Source organism: Chaetodon trifascialis, chromosome 8, assembly GCF_039877785.1.
Source record: "Chaetodon trifascialis isolate fChaTrf1 chromosome 8, fChaTrf1.hap1, whole genome shotgun sequence".
NCBI classification, from domain to species: Eukaryota; Metazoa; Chordata; class Actinopteri; order Chaetodontiformes; family Chaetodontidae; genus Chaetodon; species Chaetodon trifascialis.
In genome coordinates, this window is record NC_092063.1 from 12,262,128 (window position 1) to 12,279,404 (window position 17,277).

At 42.7% G+C, this 17,277-nt stretch overlaps 1 protein-coding gene and 1 non-coding gene across 5 annotated transcripts in view; one reads left to right on the top strand and one right to left on the bottom strand.

Moving 5' to 3' along the window:
• cacna2d3a (calcium channel, voltage-dependent, alpha 2/delta subunit 3a) overlaps positions 1 to 17,277 on the bottom strand; it is a 114,856-nt gene that overhangs the window by 77,046 nt on the left and 20,533 nt on the right. For all 4 annotated transcript variants that reach the window (XR_011602406.1, XR_011602407.1, XM_070968102.1 and 1 more), the window contains exons 3-4: positions 13,269 to 13,385; positions 1,260 to 1,319 (exon numbers count right to left, since the gene is read on the bottom strand). Coding sequence is in view for 2 of the 4 variants with exons in the window: in XM_070968102.1 (XP_070824203.1) it covers positions 1,260 to 1,319; positions 13,269 to 13,385 (177 nt within the window). In the remaining 2 variants the exon portion in view is untranslated. The remainder of the gene's footprint in view (positions 1 to 1,259; positions 1,320 to 13,268; positions 13,386 to 17,277) is intronic.
• Positions 7,128 to 7,199, top strand: trnap-agg (transfer RNA proline (anticodon AGG)). The gene has a single exon. It is a non-coding gene; the product is annotated as a tRNA-Pro (tRNA).

A 17,277-nucleotide genomic window follows, 5' to 3' on the forward strand; every position in this document is an offset into this window, starting at 1 on the left:
TTTCTTGTTTGGAGTTAGTTGCACCACTCATCAATTAAAAGACACTTGCATTGTAGATTGTATTTGGATGCGTGTTTGTTGGCATGTCTGCTCCTGTGGGTCTGTGAATACCTGACAGTGTGACAGCAGCAGGCCAAGACATATCCTGACAAAATGATTATAGAGAGATGTGGACTAACACTCACTTTTAAAAGAGAAAAGACTCTAAAGCCCAGCCAAGCGAAACAGACAACACAACAAGACTCCTAATGTCTTTTCTCGCCGTCTCTCCTCTGCTGTGTTTACAGAGGCCCTTGTCATTCGCTGGGCCTTCTCTCTCGCTAATCTCAGAAGCACTGCCTTCTGTAGGATAAATTACTTCCGGCATGATTTAATTAATGATCTTACAAATACAGGGATTGAACGTGTTGATTGAAATAGTGTTTGTGTGGTCAGAATTAGGGGTTGAGTAGTATGATGGTGCATACCGTGAAACGGTAGAAACGTGCCAATTGGTAGGGATCTGGCAACACCGTTCCCACCGAGGGAGCTATCCCATAATGCCTATTTACACGCTGTCATTCACAGTGTATGCACTGCTACCCTGCTACACAGCCAGTGAGTGGGCGTGTCGATGACACTGCATGGCGCAGACCTGCTTCGAACTCTTTTCTGCTCATCTGTATATCGCTTTCCAATCTTTCACTGGCATTGCGGATATGTCGCAATACATGTAGTATTGACATCAACACAAAAACAGTCATCATTATGGATGAGTCATCTTCCTCCTCTACCCTCGCCTAAACCAAACGGAGGATTTCCAGGACGTGAGAACATGTCTGACACAGACAAATACGCTTCATGTGTGAAAGGGCCCAGGACAATGTTCGGACCCGATTCTGCTTACATACATTCTGCTGTGTCTGCTATACCTTCAGGGCAGCAGCGTGATGTAGCAATCCAGCTGCCTCGCAAGGTCACATGATTCAGGAAGCAGGACCTCTATGGCATCTCTATTGTTCTCATTTGGAGCCTGAAAGCTTACATTTTGAAAGTTAGTTTGACTGTTTTGAGTCTGCTTTTAACTCAAGTGTTGTCTCATGTGAAGCAGTTGGAAGTTCAAAATAAAAGAAGGAAATAACCAAATGTGATGAAGCAATTGAACGTCCATAAGAATTACTATGATATTAAATGACATATACCATAATAGAACAATTTGTCCATATCATCCACTCCTTGTCAGAGTACACTGTAGATCCATAGGACACATACACACATACCTGCAGGTTTGGATCCTCCTCGTGCTGTAGGTGGGCTTCCTCTGCTGCCATTACCAGTCTCTACAGGAGGAGAGCGGAGGGGAGAAATGGAAGAGTTTCAGTACAAAAGTGAATTGATTAGAGGGTCAAAAAAATAATAGGCAAAGAAACATCCATGCAGAAAGCAGCTTTACAACTGGCAGACACAGATAGTAGACAAACATTTGGCCATCTCGTGAAAAGAGGCTATTTTCCTAAATGGTTCAGCAGTAGAGGTAATGACTGCCTCAGGTTCTTTGGACACTACCACAACAAACTCCATCATCTGCTCATGCTGTTTTACACATGCGCTCTCTCTGTCTCATACATTCAACACACACACTCACTCTGTCATCACCCTCTTGCTGCTACAGCACCGTCTGCTGTGTGTGCCTGTGGGGTGATGCGGGTATCTGTGTGCCTTCGAGTCAACGTCATGCCGCCTCTCTCTGCTATGAGAACTATCGTCTTTTGAAAGCAACTTTTTTTATTTTGGCTAAAGCATGGAAATTTGGCACTGTCGTCATTCTCAAACGAAAGATAATCATGGAGAAATGTAAGCTGCAGAGGTCCTTTTAAAATTTCATCCATGCATTATGGCCTGCATTTTTTGTGCAGTGGAAAACAGACAAATATTACAGAATAATATGGATCACAATACAACTTTCACACTGATTGCATGGCTGATTTGCTTGAGACACATGTCATTCAAGTGTGTGCTGTGTTATTATATCATACATTAGGACTTATCAGTGAAACTATCATGATTTTATTGGAATAATAAATAATCAGTTGTCTGTTCTACCTTAACCATGCATCAATTATTTGAACCAATGTCAGACAAAGTGGAAAAAATACAAAAAAAAAAAGTTTTTCCAGAGGCCAGGGTGACTCCTTCATGTATCTTCATGCATCGTTTTGTCCAACCAGCAGTCCAAAATCCAAAAGACATTCATTTCACAGTATAAAACAACACTTGGGACACACACAGTATACTGTACACATTGATGCCTGTACCCCACCCATACTTAAATACATGTACACTGTCAACAAGGCAGTTTGTTCAGGGCTGCTGTGGCAGAACGGCCAAAGCTCCTGCCAAAGCGAGCACTTCTCCATTTCTTAAAATCCCGTATGTGTGCAGTGCTGTGTAGAGTGGACTGAGGCGGCCATCAGTGTCATTTGTTATTATGAGAGCAAGGCAGGTCATGGCTCTGCTCATCGTGTTAAAAAATTGGGGGTATGGGAGGTGGATGATTTTAAGACACTGTGTGTGACGCTGATGAGTTTTTGTTGGAGGTGGTTGAAATGGTAAGGAAGCAGGGGGACCAGCACAAACGTATGGGTTAAATCATGCTTTGTAACAGGAGGTGGGGATTGCTGATTCTACTCTATAATGAGTCACTGAAGGTGTTGACCTGTTCTGTTTTGCCATCAGGGGGCTTCGGTGTTGGTGATGACAGTTGAAGATGTAACCGCCGGTAATAATCGCTGGCAAATAGCAGCATTTCAAACAGGCTCAAGGTGAAAGACCTCATGGACAGTTATCACACCCTGAGTAACAGCTTGACTCTTAGGGATCACACACACAAGCACTTCTTCCTACTTCCATACGCATGGCTTGTTCTCATAGCAAGTCATCTCTCTCGTTCACAGCTGGTCCTGGTGTCTATGAGTTTTGGTAATGCACTTCCATTTCCATTCAAATGGCTTTACCCCTAAAACTACTGCAATCAGCCAGCTTATTTCAGCTGAGCCATGTGTGAGGTTGTGTGTGTGTTGTGTGTCGTGCTGCTGTGTGTGCAGCCAGGCTGTTTTGGGAAGTGAACGCTGTAATCTAGAACCCGGCCAATCATTTCCTTCACCATAGCAACACACCTGGCCGCTGCATATCGTTGCATATCATTCCGCGCTTGGATCCATTCAGCTATTGCTTCGTGTGTGTTTGTTCTGCTTCCTTCCTGGTCTGGTGGAGAATAGCACCAGACGCAGCGGGTGCCTCTGTGTCCTGTCTGGCCTGCACTTCTTCAGATCTTTCCTAGAATCGAACAAGAAACGCTTATGTGTGTGTACATGCGTGCGTGCATTCGGGCATCGAGAGGCGAAAACCTCCGGCAGGTGCGTCTGCTGGAAATCCACAACAAAGCATGCTCCAGGAACACAGAAAGATAAGGATGGTGGAATAAAGGGAGATGAGAGAGGAGTGAGAGAACAACAATCTCTAAAGGTCTGAATGCTTAGCCTCACACTCCCAGCGAAATGTCAGACGCTGCCTGTGAAGCCGGTGTCGATACAAACACACTTTTCAGCATTTGTGAGTGGGTGACGGTGTGTGTTTGCGTGCGCATGTGTGAGTGTTAATGTTTTTCTCAGCTGACACGTGTTAAGATATTAGCCCTTTGACCTATTCTGTCTCGCAGACGCTTTTGCAAATGCCAATCATCAAATGTGAGTATGCAAGTGTGTCAGTGTGTGCGTGATGAACTCTGTAATCTGAAATTGAATTTGAGTGCATGCATGTATTGTACATGTGTGTATTTATCAATGTGCTTGAAAAAATGTCACATTGTGAATTTCTTTCTTATAACTTGAAATGATGCCTATTAATCTCATGTGTATATAGGGAAAATATGATAAACAAATGTGTAAAAATGACACAACATTACATCATCACCAGACATGGCTAACAATACTGCACTCTGCTGAGCATTTAAACAGTTTATTCCCACCAGCGGATAATCTATTCTGGCATATCATTCATGTAGTGTAACTTAGAAGTGGGAAGATGGGAGCTAAAGCTGTAGGGTAAATATAACTTGCATAGTAGCAGGGAGTTTTTCAATTGGAAAAACAAATTAGAGATAAGTAGGAACTACTCACTCCTGTGAATTTCAATTCCAGCATATCACCACGATGAACACTCCAGGTGGTGTATTTGTCTTTGTGTGTACGTATGTTGCGTTGCTATGGGCGTGTGCGAACGCGTGAGCTGCCTGTCTGCGTGTGTTTGTGTGGCTCTTGCATATATTCAAATAAGCCTATCATGTCTTGTTGTCAATAGGTGGTCCTGCCAAAGTGTATGATGCAGTTTAAAAAGGAGAGAGAGGAAATGAATTTTTTTTTTTTTTTTCTCAAGTCATTCTGCCGAGGCTCGGGCTCAGGACAAGATGACAGCCATAATTAAACTGACACAGTCAGAGAGGCAGGCCCTGTTGTCTCCTTCAAAACACACACAGACACACACACACTCCTACACAAATGTACACATTCACAAGCCTTCACTGCAGCTGACAGGGTAAAAGCTGAAAAAAGAGCTAACAAGACTTGCCATGGTGACTGGATTAGATTTGTTAGCGCTGGAGTCTGGCATCTCTACCTGATTACAGATCCTTGATGTGCTTCTGCTGGTCTCTGCCTTCACTACGGAGCTTTGATTCTCAGCACAAACCTGATTAGGCCCAAGCAGACCGGTCTGGTCTGGGTCAAGCTCCATTTTCTCTGAATTCCCTCGGGCTAATTTTATTTGTCCATTTGTTTTGAGCCTAAATCAAACCACAAAGTGTTGTGTTAACAAGTTGATGTCTAGCTTTGCCAGCACCTTCTGTGAGACTTTGGAGGTGTCAGGTTGGCTGAGGTGATGCACGTGGAGGCAGAAAATGAGAATTTTTTTGAGCCTAAACAAAATCACATTTCCCCCTATTCCTTTGTTTTAGTTGAAGCAATCTCTTCCACCCCAATTTAACACAATTTCTGTTCCTATTTCATCATCTTTCAAACCGCCCCCTTCCTCCCGCCCAGTCCATTTGCCTGACATTTGCACTCATCTACCCCCTTTCATTATCTGACATCCTGTGATTATGATTTGCTTGACAAAGGATTCAGCTTGTTTACACTTTCAAAAGTTCATAAACGATCCCCCTCATTTAGCTGTCAGCTTGATTGGCTTATTGTTCTTGCGCATACTTGCTGTGTAGTAGGTTTCCCGACGGTTGAAGCCACTGACCTCAACAAATGCTTATCCATAATGAACAACACTAAAACCTGTGAAAGTTAGCAGAATCTGTCACATATATAGCTGAGCTATGCTATCAACCGCTAACAGAGAAGCACAGGAGGGGTGGATGAGGGGGGTCACATACATTATTGAATGGTAACAGGAGTCTTGGACTTTTTTAAAGCAGTACATTAAGCCTCGCCTCGGCACATTTCCTCCACCGAGGGGAGGGCAGTGGCCTGAATCTGAATGTTCTCCCGAGGTAGTCAAGAACAAGACCACAGCCAACTACAGTTCTAAATAGACTTGCATAAAAAAACATTCCCAAAGGTGCCGTGTGCTGTTGGTTCAGCACGCATGTGTACTTCGAGTTTAAACTTAACTTTTCTTTCTTTTTCTCATCTTCTTCTTCCATGTAATCATCCTCTGGAGTTCTAATTCGTTGAGGGCATCTGAACATTTTCCCTGAGAGTAGTAGAGCTACTTTAATAAGCAGACTACCAACAGTGATCCAAATGAATTGAGCATTGATCAGCTCTCTCTGTGTAGACAGAAGCTTTTTCTCACATTTAAATGTGTCTGTAGCCTACCTTTATAATGTCTAGATGTGCGACCATACACACATGCATACATGTTTTAAAGTAATGCACTTGAATAACTTGCTTCTGTTACTCATTTGTTAGAATAAATGCTAAATAAGCTTTGGCCTACAGGATCAGGGCAGGTCCTACGGGTCACAGTCCTGCCAGAGGTCTGATCCATGGAGGCCTGAGCTGGGCTGAGCAGGATTGGCTCGGGTCAGCCCATCAATAGCACTGGGGACAGCAATTAATATTGTCAAACCAACCAGGGAAGAGTTGCAGCATCAACAAAATGGAAAAGTGCCCTGTGACACTTTGCTTCCTCTGTTTTTGCACATTTAGATTGGATACAAGCCAAGAAGACGGAGCATGGTGGAGAGATACAAAGGGAAAGTGAAAGAGAGAGGGAAAGACAAAGAGAGGGAGCGAATTTTGAAGCATTAAGTCCCAATAATCAATACTTGACAAGTTCTCAGCAGCTCTGCTGACTGAAATGGAATATGGGAGGAATATGAAGTGTTTAACCCAGCTTTGCCATCCCTCTCTCTTCTGCCTCATACCTTCTCTTTCTTCACTTTCATTTCATGCTTCCATTTAACTTTGGTCTAATTCTTTTTTTTGACATTTAGCTTTCCCATCCTTCCTGCCTACATCCCTACTTCATCATTCTAGAAAACAATTCCATCTTTGATGTCTTCGTGACAGAAAAACAACCAGAAAGAAGAAGGAAGAGACTATCGCTGTCCTGACAGCTACTGGCTGATGCTGCCTCGTCATTAGTAGGCATCACTCTTAGCAGACATTAACACACAGACAGACACACACACAGACGTGGCAATGGTCTGAGACTGAGGACAGCTAATGAAATGAGGGAAATGAGGAGAGCGGTGCTGTGAGCTCAGCGTGACAGCATGGTATGTCAGCAAGGAGGGCAGACAGGAGGAAAGGGCAGGACAAGACCGCAGGGCTAGATCACACCATTATAATCCCCAGTGGAACAATACACCAACAAATCTGGAAAATTCCTGGAGTTCAGCTCTCATATATGTCTGCGATACGTAATCAACAAACTTGTTGTTCAGTTTTTCTCGTTTTAGGGGAGAAGAGACACTATAAATATGAGATCGGTGAGGACCAATGAGGACACAGTAACGTTCCTCAAATTAACACACCGAACGAACATGAATGCCACATTTCCATCACATTGTCTACAAGGTTTGACCGGACCTCTTTTAATTACGTCACCAGGCTGCGCCCTCTTCTTCTGCAATGGTTGGCTCGTTGGTCTAGGGGTATGATTCTCGCTTAGGGTGCGAGAGGTCCCGGGTTCAAATCCCGGACGAGCCCTGGTTTTTGGTAGCACAGTGGCACAGGTGGTAACACTGTCGCCTCACAGCTAGAAGGTCCCGCTGTGGGCGCTGGTGGCGTGTCCTCCACCATGTTTAGTGCCTGCTGCTCGAGGAAAAAAGGTGCCTTTCTGTGTGGAGTTTGCATGTCCTCCCCGTGCTCACCTGGGGTATCCTCCATAAAAATACCCCCACTAAAAACATGCAAGAAGATCACCACCTGACCAATTGTGACAACAAGGAACTGGTCCCCGGGCGCCGGTTGGCTGGCAGCCCACCACTCTTGGTCCGCCGTGGAGGAAGGATGGTCCAAGGATGGGTTAAAGGCGGAGAACAAATTTCATATATGCATGGCGCGTGCAGTTTCCCCTCCTAACTTTGCATGTTGTGTGTAAAAAAAATGTGGCTAATAAAGGGATTTCTTCTTCTTCTTCTTCTTTAATGTAACCTGAATGGAGAATTAGCGCCGCTGACTGTTTATCTTGATGAGGCCAACTCAAAATATTCACATAATGGATGGATGGATGGAAATGCACGTTAGCTGATGTTTTCTTTCCTGGAGCCTCATTTGTGGGACATTTGGATGGAAACTTGGTTATTCTGTGACATTGTCCTTACAGGAAAATAGTAGTTGACTTCATCTTGGGTCTTGTTTTTTGTAGTTTAGGGCATCATTTCTGAGCCACTTTGACTGGAGGTGAATTCAAAAGAGAGCACTCCATCTTGGCAAAGGAAAGCTGTGTGTAAGAGGATAAAAAACAGCAAGTATGGTAGGCCAAATTTGAAAGTGGAGGTTAGTCTTTTAACAGTGACAGATAAAATGATAGCGATATGTCTCGCGATAGAAACGTCATCAATATCAATAAAAAATGCGTTCGATAAAACATTTGATTATTTTTTTTCTTCGTCAGAAGAAACCTGAAGTTGCGAAGCGAAGTTGGTTGCATGAACAAAGGTACTCGCTCTCAGGTAACCGAGCAACGTAGGGAGTAATCGCTAATCAGTGAGAGAGACACGCTAACACGCCAATCATGTAACAGTATCAAGTTCGGTTGCACCATCTCGTTGTCTCGTGTTTGATGCTTCGAGAGGAGTGAGATGAGAAATAAAAGCGCTGCAGCGAGCAAAGAAATTGTCGATAAAACAGGGAAAGTCAGCTCGCCAGTGTGGCAGTTTTTTGGATTCTATAAGTTGGACCGTAGTCAGACCAATGTGGTCTGTAACTTATGCAAGACTGTCGTCTCCACCAAGACCGGTAACACCACAAACTTATTTAACCACCTTAGCCGCGCTCACTCTTTGGAGCGCAGCCGTATTCGCCAACGTCCGCCAACCGCAGCACCACCGCACAAGCAGCAGACCACCATGCAGAGGTATCTGCTTCAGTGCCTGATGACAAATCATCTAAAAGGCACGAAGACGTAACAGAGGCAGCGGCATATCATATAGCTAAAGACATGCTTCACTGAGCACTGTGGAGAAGCCAGGTTATAAAAACCTCTTACACGTGCTTTTTTAAATTAATTTAATTATTTTTTATTTAAAGACACTATAAAAATATAATTGAATAGTTCATGTATGTTTAGAGTAAGAAGAGTGACTAAAGTTGCTCATATGTCTAGACTGGTTTTATAGTTCAGTCAGTTACTGTACTGTCTATCATGTTTGTTGTTGTTTTCTTGTTTGTATGTTACAGATGTCAAGTCCACCTCAGTTTCTACTATGTTTCTGAAACACTGCACATATCTGAAAACATTTTAATTCAGCAGAAGGTGAATCCGCTTGTGAACTTCCTGCACTAAACCTGCAGAAAAAAGTTCTCAGGTTTCTCCGTTTACATTTTTACACTTTTTTTTTTTTTTTACATTTATTATTTGAGCGTTTTCCATGGTTGTGTTAACATTTCCTTTCCTTTCTGACTTGATAGCTGAGGGGATTATAATCAGAGGAAGGTTCAATTTAAAATAAAAAAGTTTAAATTGAATGTATTTTTGTCCCGGTCCTTATTTTAAATAGCTCATAAAAAATATCAATAATTATCGATATCGACCGATATAAAACACTTACATCGCAATAGAGTTTTCAGCCATATCGCCCAGCCCTAGACGGATGTTTGCTGTTAAAAGAACAGTTTGGGTTTCATTGTTCATCGTCATTTCCAAATATTCATCTTTGTCTATTCCAAATAACTTTGTTCTTTCTTGCTCTGTCAGACTTTCTTTTTAGCAATGTTGTCACGTGCTCAGCAATTACATTGCAATGTTATTACTACCAACAGAAAAAAACAGCTGAAAACTATGAAAATCTTAATAAACCAGAATTTCTCTTTAAATGTTCATCTTAATTCAAATGATCTCCTGCGGAGGACAAGTTGTGCCACATTGCTGAAATGCTAAATTTGTGTTTGAAATTCATTGTGCATGTCAGCAAATTAAAGTTCATAGGAGGTTTTTGCTGGCAGAGAAATTTCATTTAAAGTCCTACGTGTGCCTTTTATTTTTAACATACACCCATGCAGACTTCCCCTGCTCAACACTGGTAATCATGTTGAGGACTACAGAGGCGTAGCTGCCACAGGTAAATGATATCAGCAGGTACAGAGCATGCAGAGACCGAATGCCATTGCAGGAGAAACAGCCCTAGCAGCAAGGCATCCACTCTGCTTTGAAGTGCATTTGTCACATGAAACACAGCCGTGCTTGACTTCAAAGGGGGCATTACAATAGCTCCACGCTTTTCAACTTTGATAACATGTTTCACTGTTTCTTTAACCGTCTGCTGTCGCCACCATTTCCAGCCAGCAGACAAGCTTTTTTTTCCCCAGAAGAGATAGAAAGAGGAGACAAGAGGACAGAAGAGAGGAGAGGAAATGCTGTCGGCTAGATGATGATAGCATCCCAACAAATAGCAACTGAGGAACTGATGAAGGTAATAACAATTAAAAAGTAATAAGGGTGAGCTTATATGCTTGCTGAGGAATAAACACACAGATATACATACATGCCTATGGATTTACACAACTACAAACAAGGATGGATACACACACACACACACACACACACACACACACACACACGCACACGCACACACACCTTTGCAAGCACATGTTTACTTTGAAACATTGTTTGATTGGCCTTTCTTATCTTATCTACACTTGTGGAGTCACAATTAAATTGGCTGAAGCAATGAGAAGACACAACGGCTCTTGCCTAAAGTTTCCTTCTCTGTCAGACAGAGAGGAGGCTGTGCTTGCCACAATAATGTGGAGATGATAAGGGAGAGAGGACAGAGACATGAACACAATCAAACACCAATTCTAAAAGCAATTACACATATACTCCACCACTCTGTTACTCACACACAATACCACACCCATAAGCTGCAGGAAGTATAAAAACTATGAATTAAGCTAAATGTTTCTCTACCATATCATCTTCCTCTCTCCAAATCAAGCCCATTATCTTAACATGCAAGAATTCAAGCACAAACCAACTCTCAGCGAAACACACTTGACATCGACTAGCATTCACACATATTTACAGGTGCACCCCTTTACAGCAGCATAGGCTGCTGTCTCTCGGCAGGTGGTGGCGAGAGATAAAGAGGGGGAATTGACGTGCAGACGGTTAGATAAAACCACGTTGACGGACAGGGGAGAGCGTCTGCACGGAAATTGAATCGCTGGAGCGCCACATATACTTTAGCAAAAAGCAGGGAGATGGGAAGAGGCGGAGTAGAGAAGGGGGAGACAGACAAAGGAGCGAGGGGTGCTTAAGGGCAGCTGCAGGACTGCACACTAGGCCAGACAGATGAGAGTTTGGGTAATAAAAGCAAAGAGGAATTGGAGAAAGATGGAAAAGAAGGGGGAAAAGGACTCGTGGACACTTCCATTGTGCATTCGAGACTAACAATTCATCACAAGGCCAACTGGCAGCGCTGAAAATGAGCAAGGTGGAGGTCAAGTCGAATCACGATGGCAGCTGACGAGGGTTAAATTACCCACGGATGTAAGCGTCTGGCCTTTTTTGTCACTCTTCCACTTTACTTAAAATTTTTTCCTCTGACATTTCATCCTGCACCCACCTACCCACCCACCCACTTACCCCCCACACCCAAATTTTCATCTGTCTTTTGCTAAAGCCAGCATTCCCCTCTCATCTGCTCATCAACCCCCATAAGTTTTTCTCCCCACACTGACACACACACATCCCCCCGAGATGTACAATTATCAGACATCCAGAATCCGGCCAGACGAGAAGCCATTAGATAACCGAGTCCTCATATCTCCACGGCTTCAACGCAAGCTCAAGGAGATGGCACACACAGACAACTATGTCACAAGACTCAATACGTCTAATCTCAGAGCTCAATAAAAATTATTCTTGTCAACATGTCACTTTATCAGACAGTTGAAACAGGTTGACAATAATGACTCTCTGTCATGAAAAAACGAGTTATGTAAGTTAAATACAGCTAATGCTGGATTGGAAAGGGTACAGCAGTGGATTAATCCAAAAACAATGTTGATTATTATTAGAAAACTGATTAAGTCCTCCAATTTCTATTACAGGAGTTAATAACATAACCAGTAACAATATTCAATTAGAACGTTGTTTTCATGCCAGCAATCATTGTGGAAGACAGGAGTCATATTTTCAAAATGCTAGATGACTCATATTAGCATGAAACACTTCATCTTTTCTGTGTGCTCAGTGAAGACTGATGCGCATGTGGACGGGTGGAAATGTGAACGCTTTCAAAGTGGATGTAACACTGTGAAACAGGCATGGTCACGCAATCCGAGCAGGCAAAGGTATCATACATAAGAATAATAACACAGGCACAAGCAAAGCTAAAGCATGGAAATGGTTTGTCACTATCTGTGCCCCTCTCTCTCCCTCCCTCGCTTTCCTTTCAGCTTGTATCCTTGGACCAGACTCTCAGAGAGAAATCCAATTTCTGTTAACAGCACCATGTTGTCCTGATAGGATCTATCACCTGGAGCTAGAGCTGCAGCCAGAGAGGCAGTGCACCGTGGACACATCCTGAACTGCACCTGTTACAACACTGACAAACACACACACACACACGCACACACATATCCGCAGGCATGCAGACATGCACACGCACACAGATATGGACATGTGTGTTCATATTGTACACGAACACACGTCGTGACAACTGTGGTGAATGAAAAATTCAGATCTGTTGTTTAAGGAAAATGTGTCCTGCATTCAAACGTGTCAAAAGTAAAAGTACTCATTATGCAGAATAGCCTCTTTCAGGGCTTATTTTATCATATAATTATGTAATAATTAGGTCTGATGCATTCATATTTTACTGGCATATGAATTCTATTTAAATGTTACTTAAATTAAATACATAAAAATCATATTTGGATAATGGATCGTATGTTTTGCAAGTAAGATCCCAATCTGCAAGGATTAACTCTAGCTGCTAAATAATTGTAGTGGAGTAAAAAGTAAAAAGTCGATCCCATGTGGAATGTATTAAGAAAAAGTACCTTAAATCCTTAAGAACAGTACTTGTTCAGCACAGGATACTAAAGACTATCCAGTCCAGTTTTAAGATAAACATATTCAAAAATTTAAATGATGTTATGTAGTTTGAGCTTTGTCCTAAAGTGGCATCTTACAGTAGAGACTGCTGTTAGTTCTGAGCCGATCGATAAAGTGACACAGACACTGATGGGTGGATCACAGCCTCTCTCTGTCTGTCACCTCACCCACACCACCCGCTCTGTCACATATCCCTCTCACACATGCACATAGCAAATGCAAGATGTGTCCGGTTTCACTGTGGCAATGTGACACTACAGCACCTCCTAAGACATCCAATAAGGTCAGTCAGAAATAAATACTTCACCAAGTCATAGATGTGCTAATACAACTGAAAATCATTTGTTTTTTTTGTACTTATACAGTCACTTTTTGCTATGTATTACAGTATATGTTATAAATACAACTGACTATCATTTTCTAAATAAATCTAATAGGTGATTAGATTTCATTTACTAAGGTGGGTGAAGATTTGGGCTGAAAACAAGTACCTTCATTGCCTGGGCTTTCTTGTGAAACATCTCCTCCATGTCCTCTGCCAGTCTCTTTACCAGCCGCAGCCCATCGATCTCCTCCACCCGCACTGCCCGCTCAAACTCCTTGTATTTCTGAAAGAAAACCACATAATCATGTTATCAGATTACAGTTACTGCAACAGTTAAAGAGGCCATATTATGCTTTGGGGATTTTTCCCCTTCCTTTAGTGTGTTATATTGCTTTTTTGTGCTTGTAAAATGTCTGCAAAGTCACAAAGTGCACACCAAAGAGAGTTATTCTCTCCTACAGAAAACACTGCTCCTGAACTGAAATCCCTTGTCAGTAGTCAAGCCTCTTCTTCCGTGTTGTTCCCAGCACCTCGATGAAGATGTGGAAGGAAACGTTACCAGTAAAATAGCCAATCTCTCTGTTATTGGCTGCAAGAACCAACATAAAAGTCTTCATCTACTCCTACCATCTGAGGATGTCAAGACACAGTGGAGTAACTTTATTTTTGATGGAAATGTGACAGAAATGTCTGCAAAACGACTGGAAAACTGTGTGCATTGTAAAGCACTGCTTTGTCAGCAGGGGCAGGTAACAGCATCAGTTCAGGGATGGATGGATACCAACTCACTTGGTGTGAGTTTTCCAATGTCTGCTTAACTTCGTGCTAGCATGTTGCAAGGACTACTCCCACAAACTGGGAGTGGTGTTGAACTAATTCTTAAATACTGAGTGACAGTCAAGAGAAACTGTGTGAACGTTCAGCCTCATTTCAAACCAGCTAAGTACCGAGAAAAGCAAGTTTGATGCTGGTAACTGTTTCTTCATGTTGTGATTATACTGCAATGATACTTCAGCTAGTGTTAGCTTTAAAGTTATACAAAGATAGTTCTAAAATCATTAGCAGCCAGCAGCTAGCTTGCTCAGACCATACATAGACAGGTACAAAGCTGTAATGTAAGCGGCCCAGAGGGCGATGAGGCCGGGCTAACATGGATCAGATTCATGCTTGTGCGGTGGTAAAGTTTTTATTTTGCAGTCATGAGAGTAATGAAATAACAAAATACAAAAGAATATTTTGGTGGTATTTTTTTGGAAAAGAGCAAACTATAAAGTTTACTTATACATAAAATGGCAAGTTTACAGAATACGACACAATCAATCTTCAATAGAATAAAAAAAGAGTTTAATGGGAAAAAATGTTCGAATCCCTGAGGAAAAAACGACAGACTTCCTCCTCTAGGATGGTCAGACATGCAATAGGTGCAGCATATTGCAATAGGTGCAGTATATTGTAAAATAACAATATAGAGAAACATAATTACAGTACACAAACTAGGATGGGTAGCAATTCTAGAAAGTACTATGAATGCATTATCACTGGTTCAGAAGTGGAATACAGCTCAGCAGGGGCTGCTTCCCAAAACTAATCTTCATATAAACGAAACAAATCAGCTCAGCCAAAAGAAATTATCAGCCACCTTCAAGTTTTATCAAGCACACATTAAGCATCGATGACACACTGCTGCCCTCAGTAAATCACATTATTCTGCTAGAAACCAATATTAGGGTGCTTAACTTAACCAGTGCCTTAACCGAGGACAGTGACATTAAGTCTCGCTAATTCCACACCCATACATGCCACACACACACACGCATTTGCAGAGCCGATCTAGGCGCGGGGTATACTTGTAGAGAAAAAAAAAAGGAAAAGAAGAGGAAAATAAAACCATTTTTGAAATCTGTGCAAAGCTGAAGGCTGCTGTGTTTCACTCTTGGGGGATTTAACAGAAGATTACCGCCATATCAAATAGCATGCCCTCTCTAATGTTATGCCAACCTGCTTAGACGCATGCTCTTAGCTGCTCCTGTACAGCAACACACACGAGGAGCAGGGCGAGGGGGGAGAGACATCACGGTGGGAGGAGGAATGGGGACAGCATCAGACACTCAAGCAGCGGTTTTTGGATTTAGGCAGTCATCTGAAAAACTGCAGGACAAACTGAGGGGAATACTTTGTCTGCTTCACGCCAAAACTTTTTATGAGGGTGAGTTCTTTAGTTGTGGCTGAAGGTGGCAAGTGAAAGCAGAGAGGCTGAGCAAAATGTTCGGCCCCTTGAGAGGACTAAGACAAGTCAGTTTATTGTGCAATGTCACCGCAAGAAAATAAAACAAAAGAAGCGTTCAGTGCAAACAATCAAGCACGAAAGGGACACTGAGAGGGTGCACTGGATTTGATCAATGATTATTATCTTATTGGAATTATGGGCTTTCTCCACTTCCCATCCCAAGAGAAAGACACAGCCAGATAGACAAACAGACGAGAAAAGGAAAAGAGAGATAACAGGAAGCAAAAAGAGAGGCGGACAGAGACAGAGAAGAGAGAGTATAATAGGGAGAGCAAAGACTGTGTGGGTGCAAAGAGGTTCAAGAGATGCAAAGACAGGTAGGATGAGGAAGAAAGGGAGGGCGGAGGGATGTTGAGGGTGAAAAGTGAAGGCAGAAAGTGGAGGAATAGGATGATGGATGAACGGAAAGAGCATGGAGAGATGCTGTTGAAGTGGGAGGTCAGAGGGGGCGTGAAATGCTATCTGTATTTGGAGAGCTGCAGGTGGGCACAAGTAGAGGGAGGCAGGTTCAAATCACTAAATTTAAATTCACTTTAATATTTTACAACACAAACAGCAGGCAGAAAGACTTACACTATGCAAGGTAATAGATAAAGGTCAAATCCATTGATTACTACATTCATCATTACAAGCAACCAATTATAAGGAGTGCAAGGGCCAGACAGCCTGAAGGTACAACATCCCCGCGATGCCAGAATGATCATGCAAGAGGGAAGTGCTTGGAAAGGAATTAAGAGCAAAGGTAGGAGGGATTTTTGGAGAGCAATTATAATGATTAGAGGAAAGAGGGTCTGATTCATCAAGGTATTTTTGAGGAGACGAGTGTCCGACTTACAGTATAATGGAATTTGGGGGGGGGGGGGGGGCAGCGACGAGCTAGTGACAGCAAGAAGCCAGGGAGGGTTAACTGAAATCAAGTTCATAAAGGGAAACTGTCACTGTTTCATCTTTATCTCCATATCATAGCATCAACACTCTGTTCACAGCCATAACACTGAGCAGTCTGCGTGTCTTTGAAATGCTGCTGAAGTGGTGCCTCTGATGCCAAATTCATTTGCATGTCATGGCAAAACAGTCTGGAGTATCAAAATTGTCTTCAAAAGCCCCCGGTGCAGCCATCCAAAAATGCCTCTGTTTCGCATATGGTAAAGATTGGATCAGAAACACAAAAAAGACAGAAAGAAAGACAGAAAGGAAGAAACTATTTCCTCAAAACTGTTCTGCGTAACAACAACCACGAGTTTGACATTCTCTCAAACAAACCTTTGTCCCTCGCCCAACAGCACGGCTAATTAATTGCAGCCTCAAGTAACATCTTCTGTGGCCAATCAAAGTGACTGGCTGATGACTCAGAAGCCAAATCACAACAACCATAACCTTACGAAAAATCAAGGCGATAATCCCACTGGCTGACTGACAACAGCTGTGTGTCACAGCAACAGAAAATCCAAAGTTTCAAGCCAATCCTGGTTCCTGGCTCGTGGTGGTGGGCTGTTAAAGCTGACACGTCAGCGGCAGCTCAAACCTGAACTGGCTTGACTGGTTTCTTCACCAACTTTCTCTTTGTCCTTTCTCCCTTCGCTGGCTCACTGGAGCTTTTTCTTCTTCTCTCTAGTTTATGTATCTCCTGCTTTCCTCTTTCATCTCCCCTCTTCTGCACCCACTTCCCTTTCTAATTATAAAAATGAATGGGCTGGCTTTATGGACGCAGTCATAGCTTAGAACTGTTCTCTCTATTCTATTAAAACCAGTATATTTTTGTCCACAGCTCCACTAAATCCTTTCCATGAAACTGGCCCAGAACCGACAGATATTGCACACTTCACTGAGGCATAAGGAAAGCACCGAGCGCCCACGGTCTGAACTGAAGTGTTTATGTGTCTGTGAT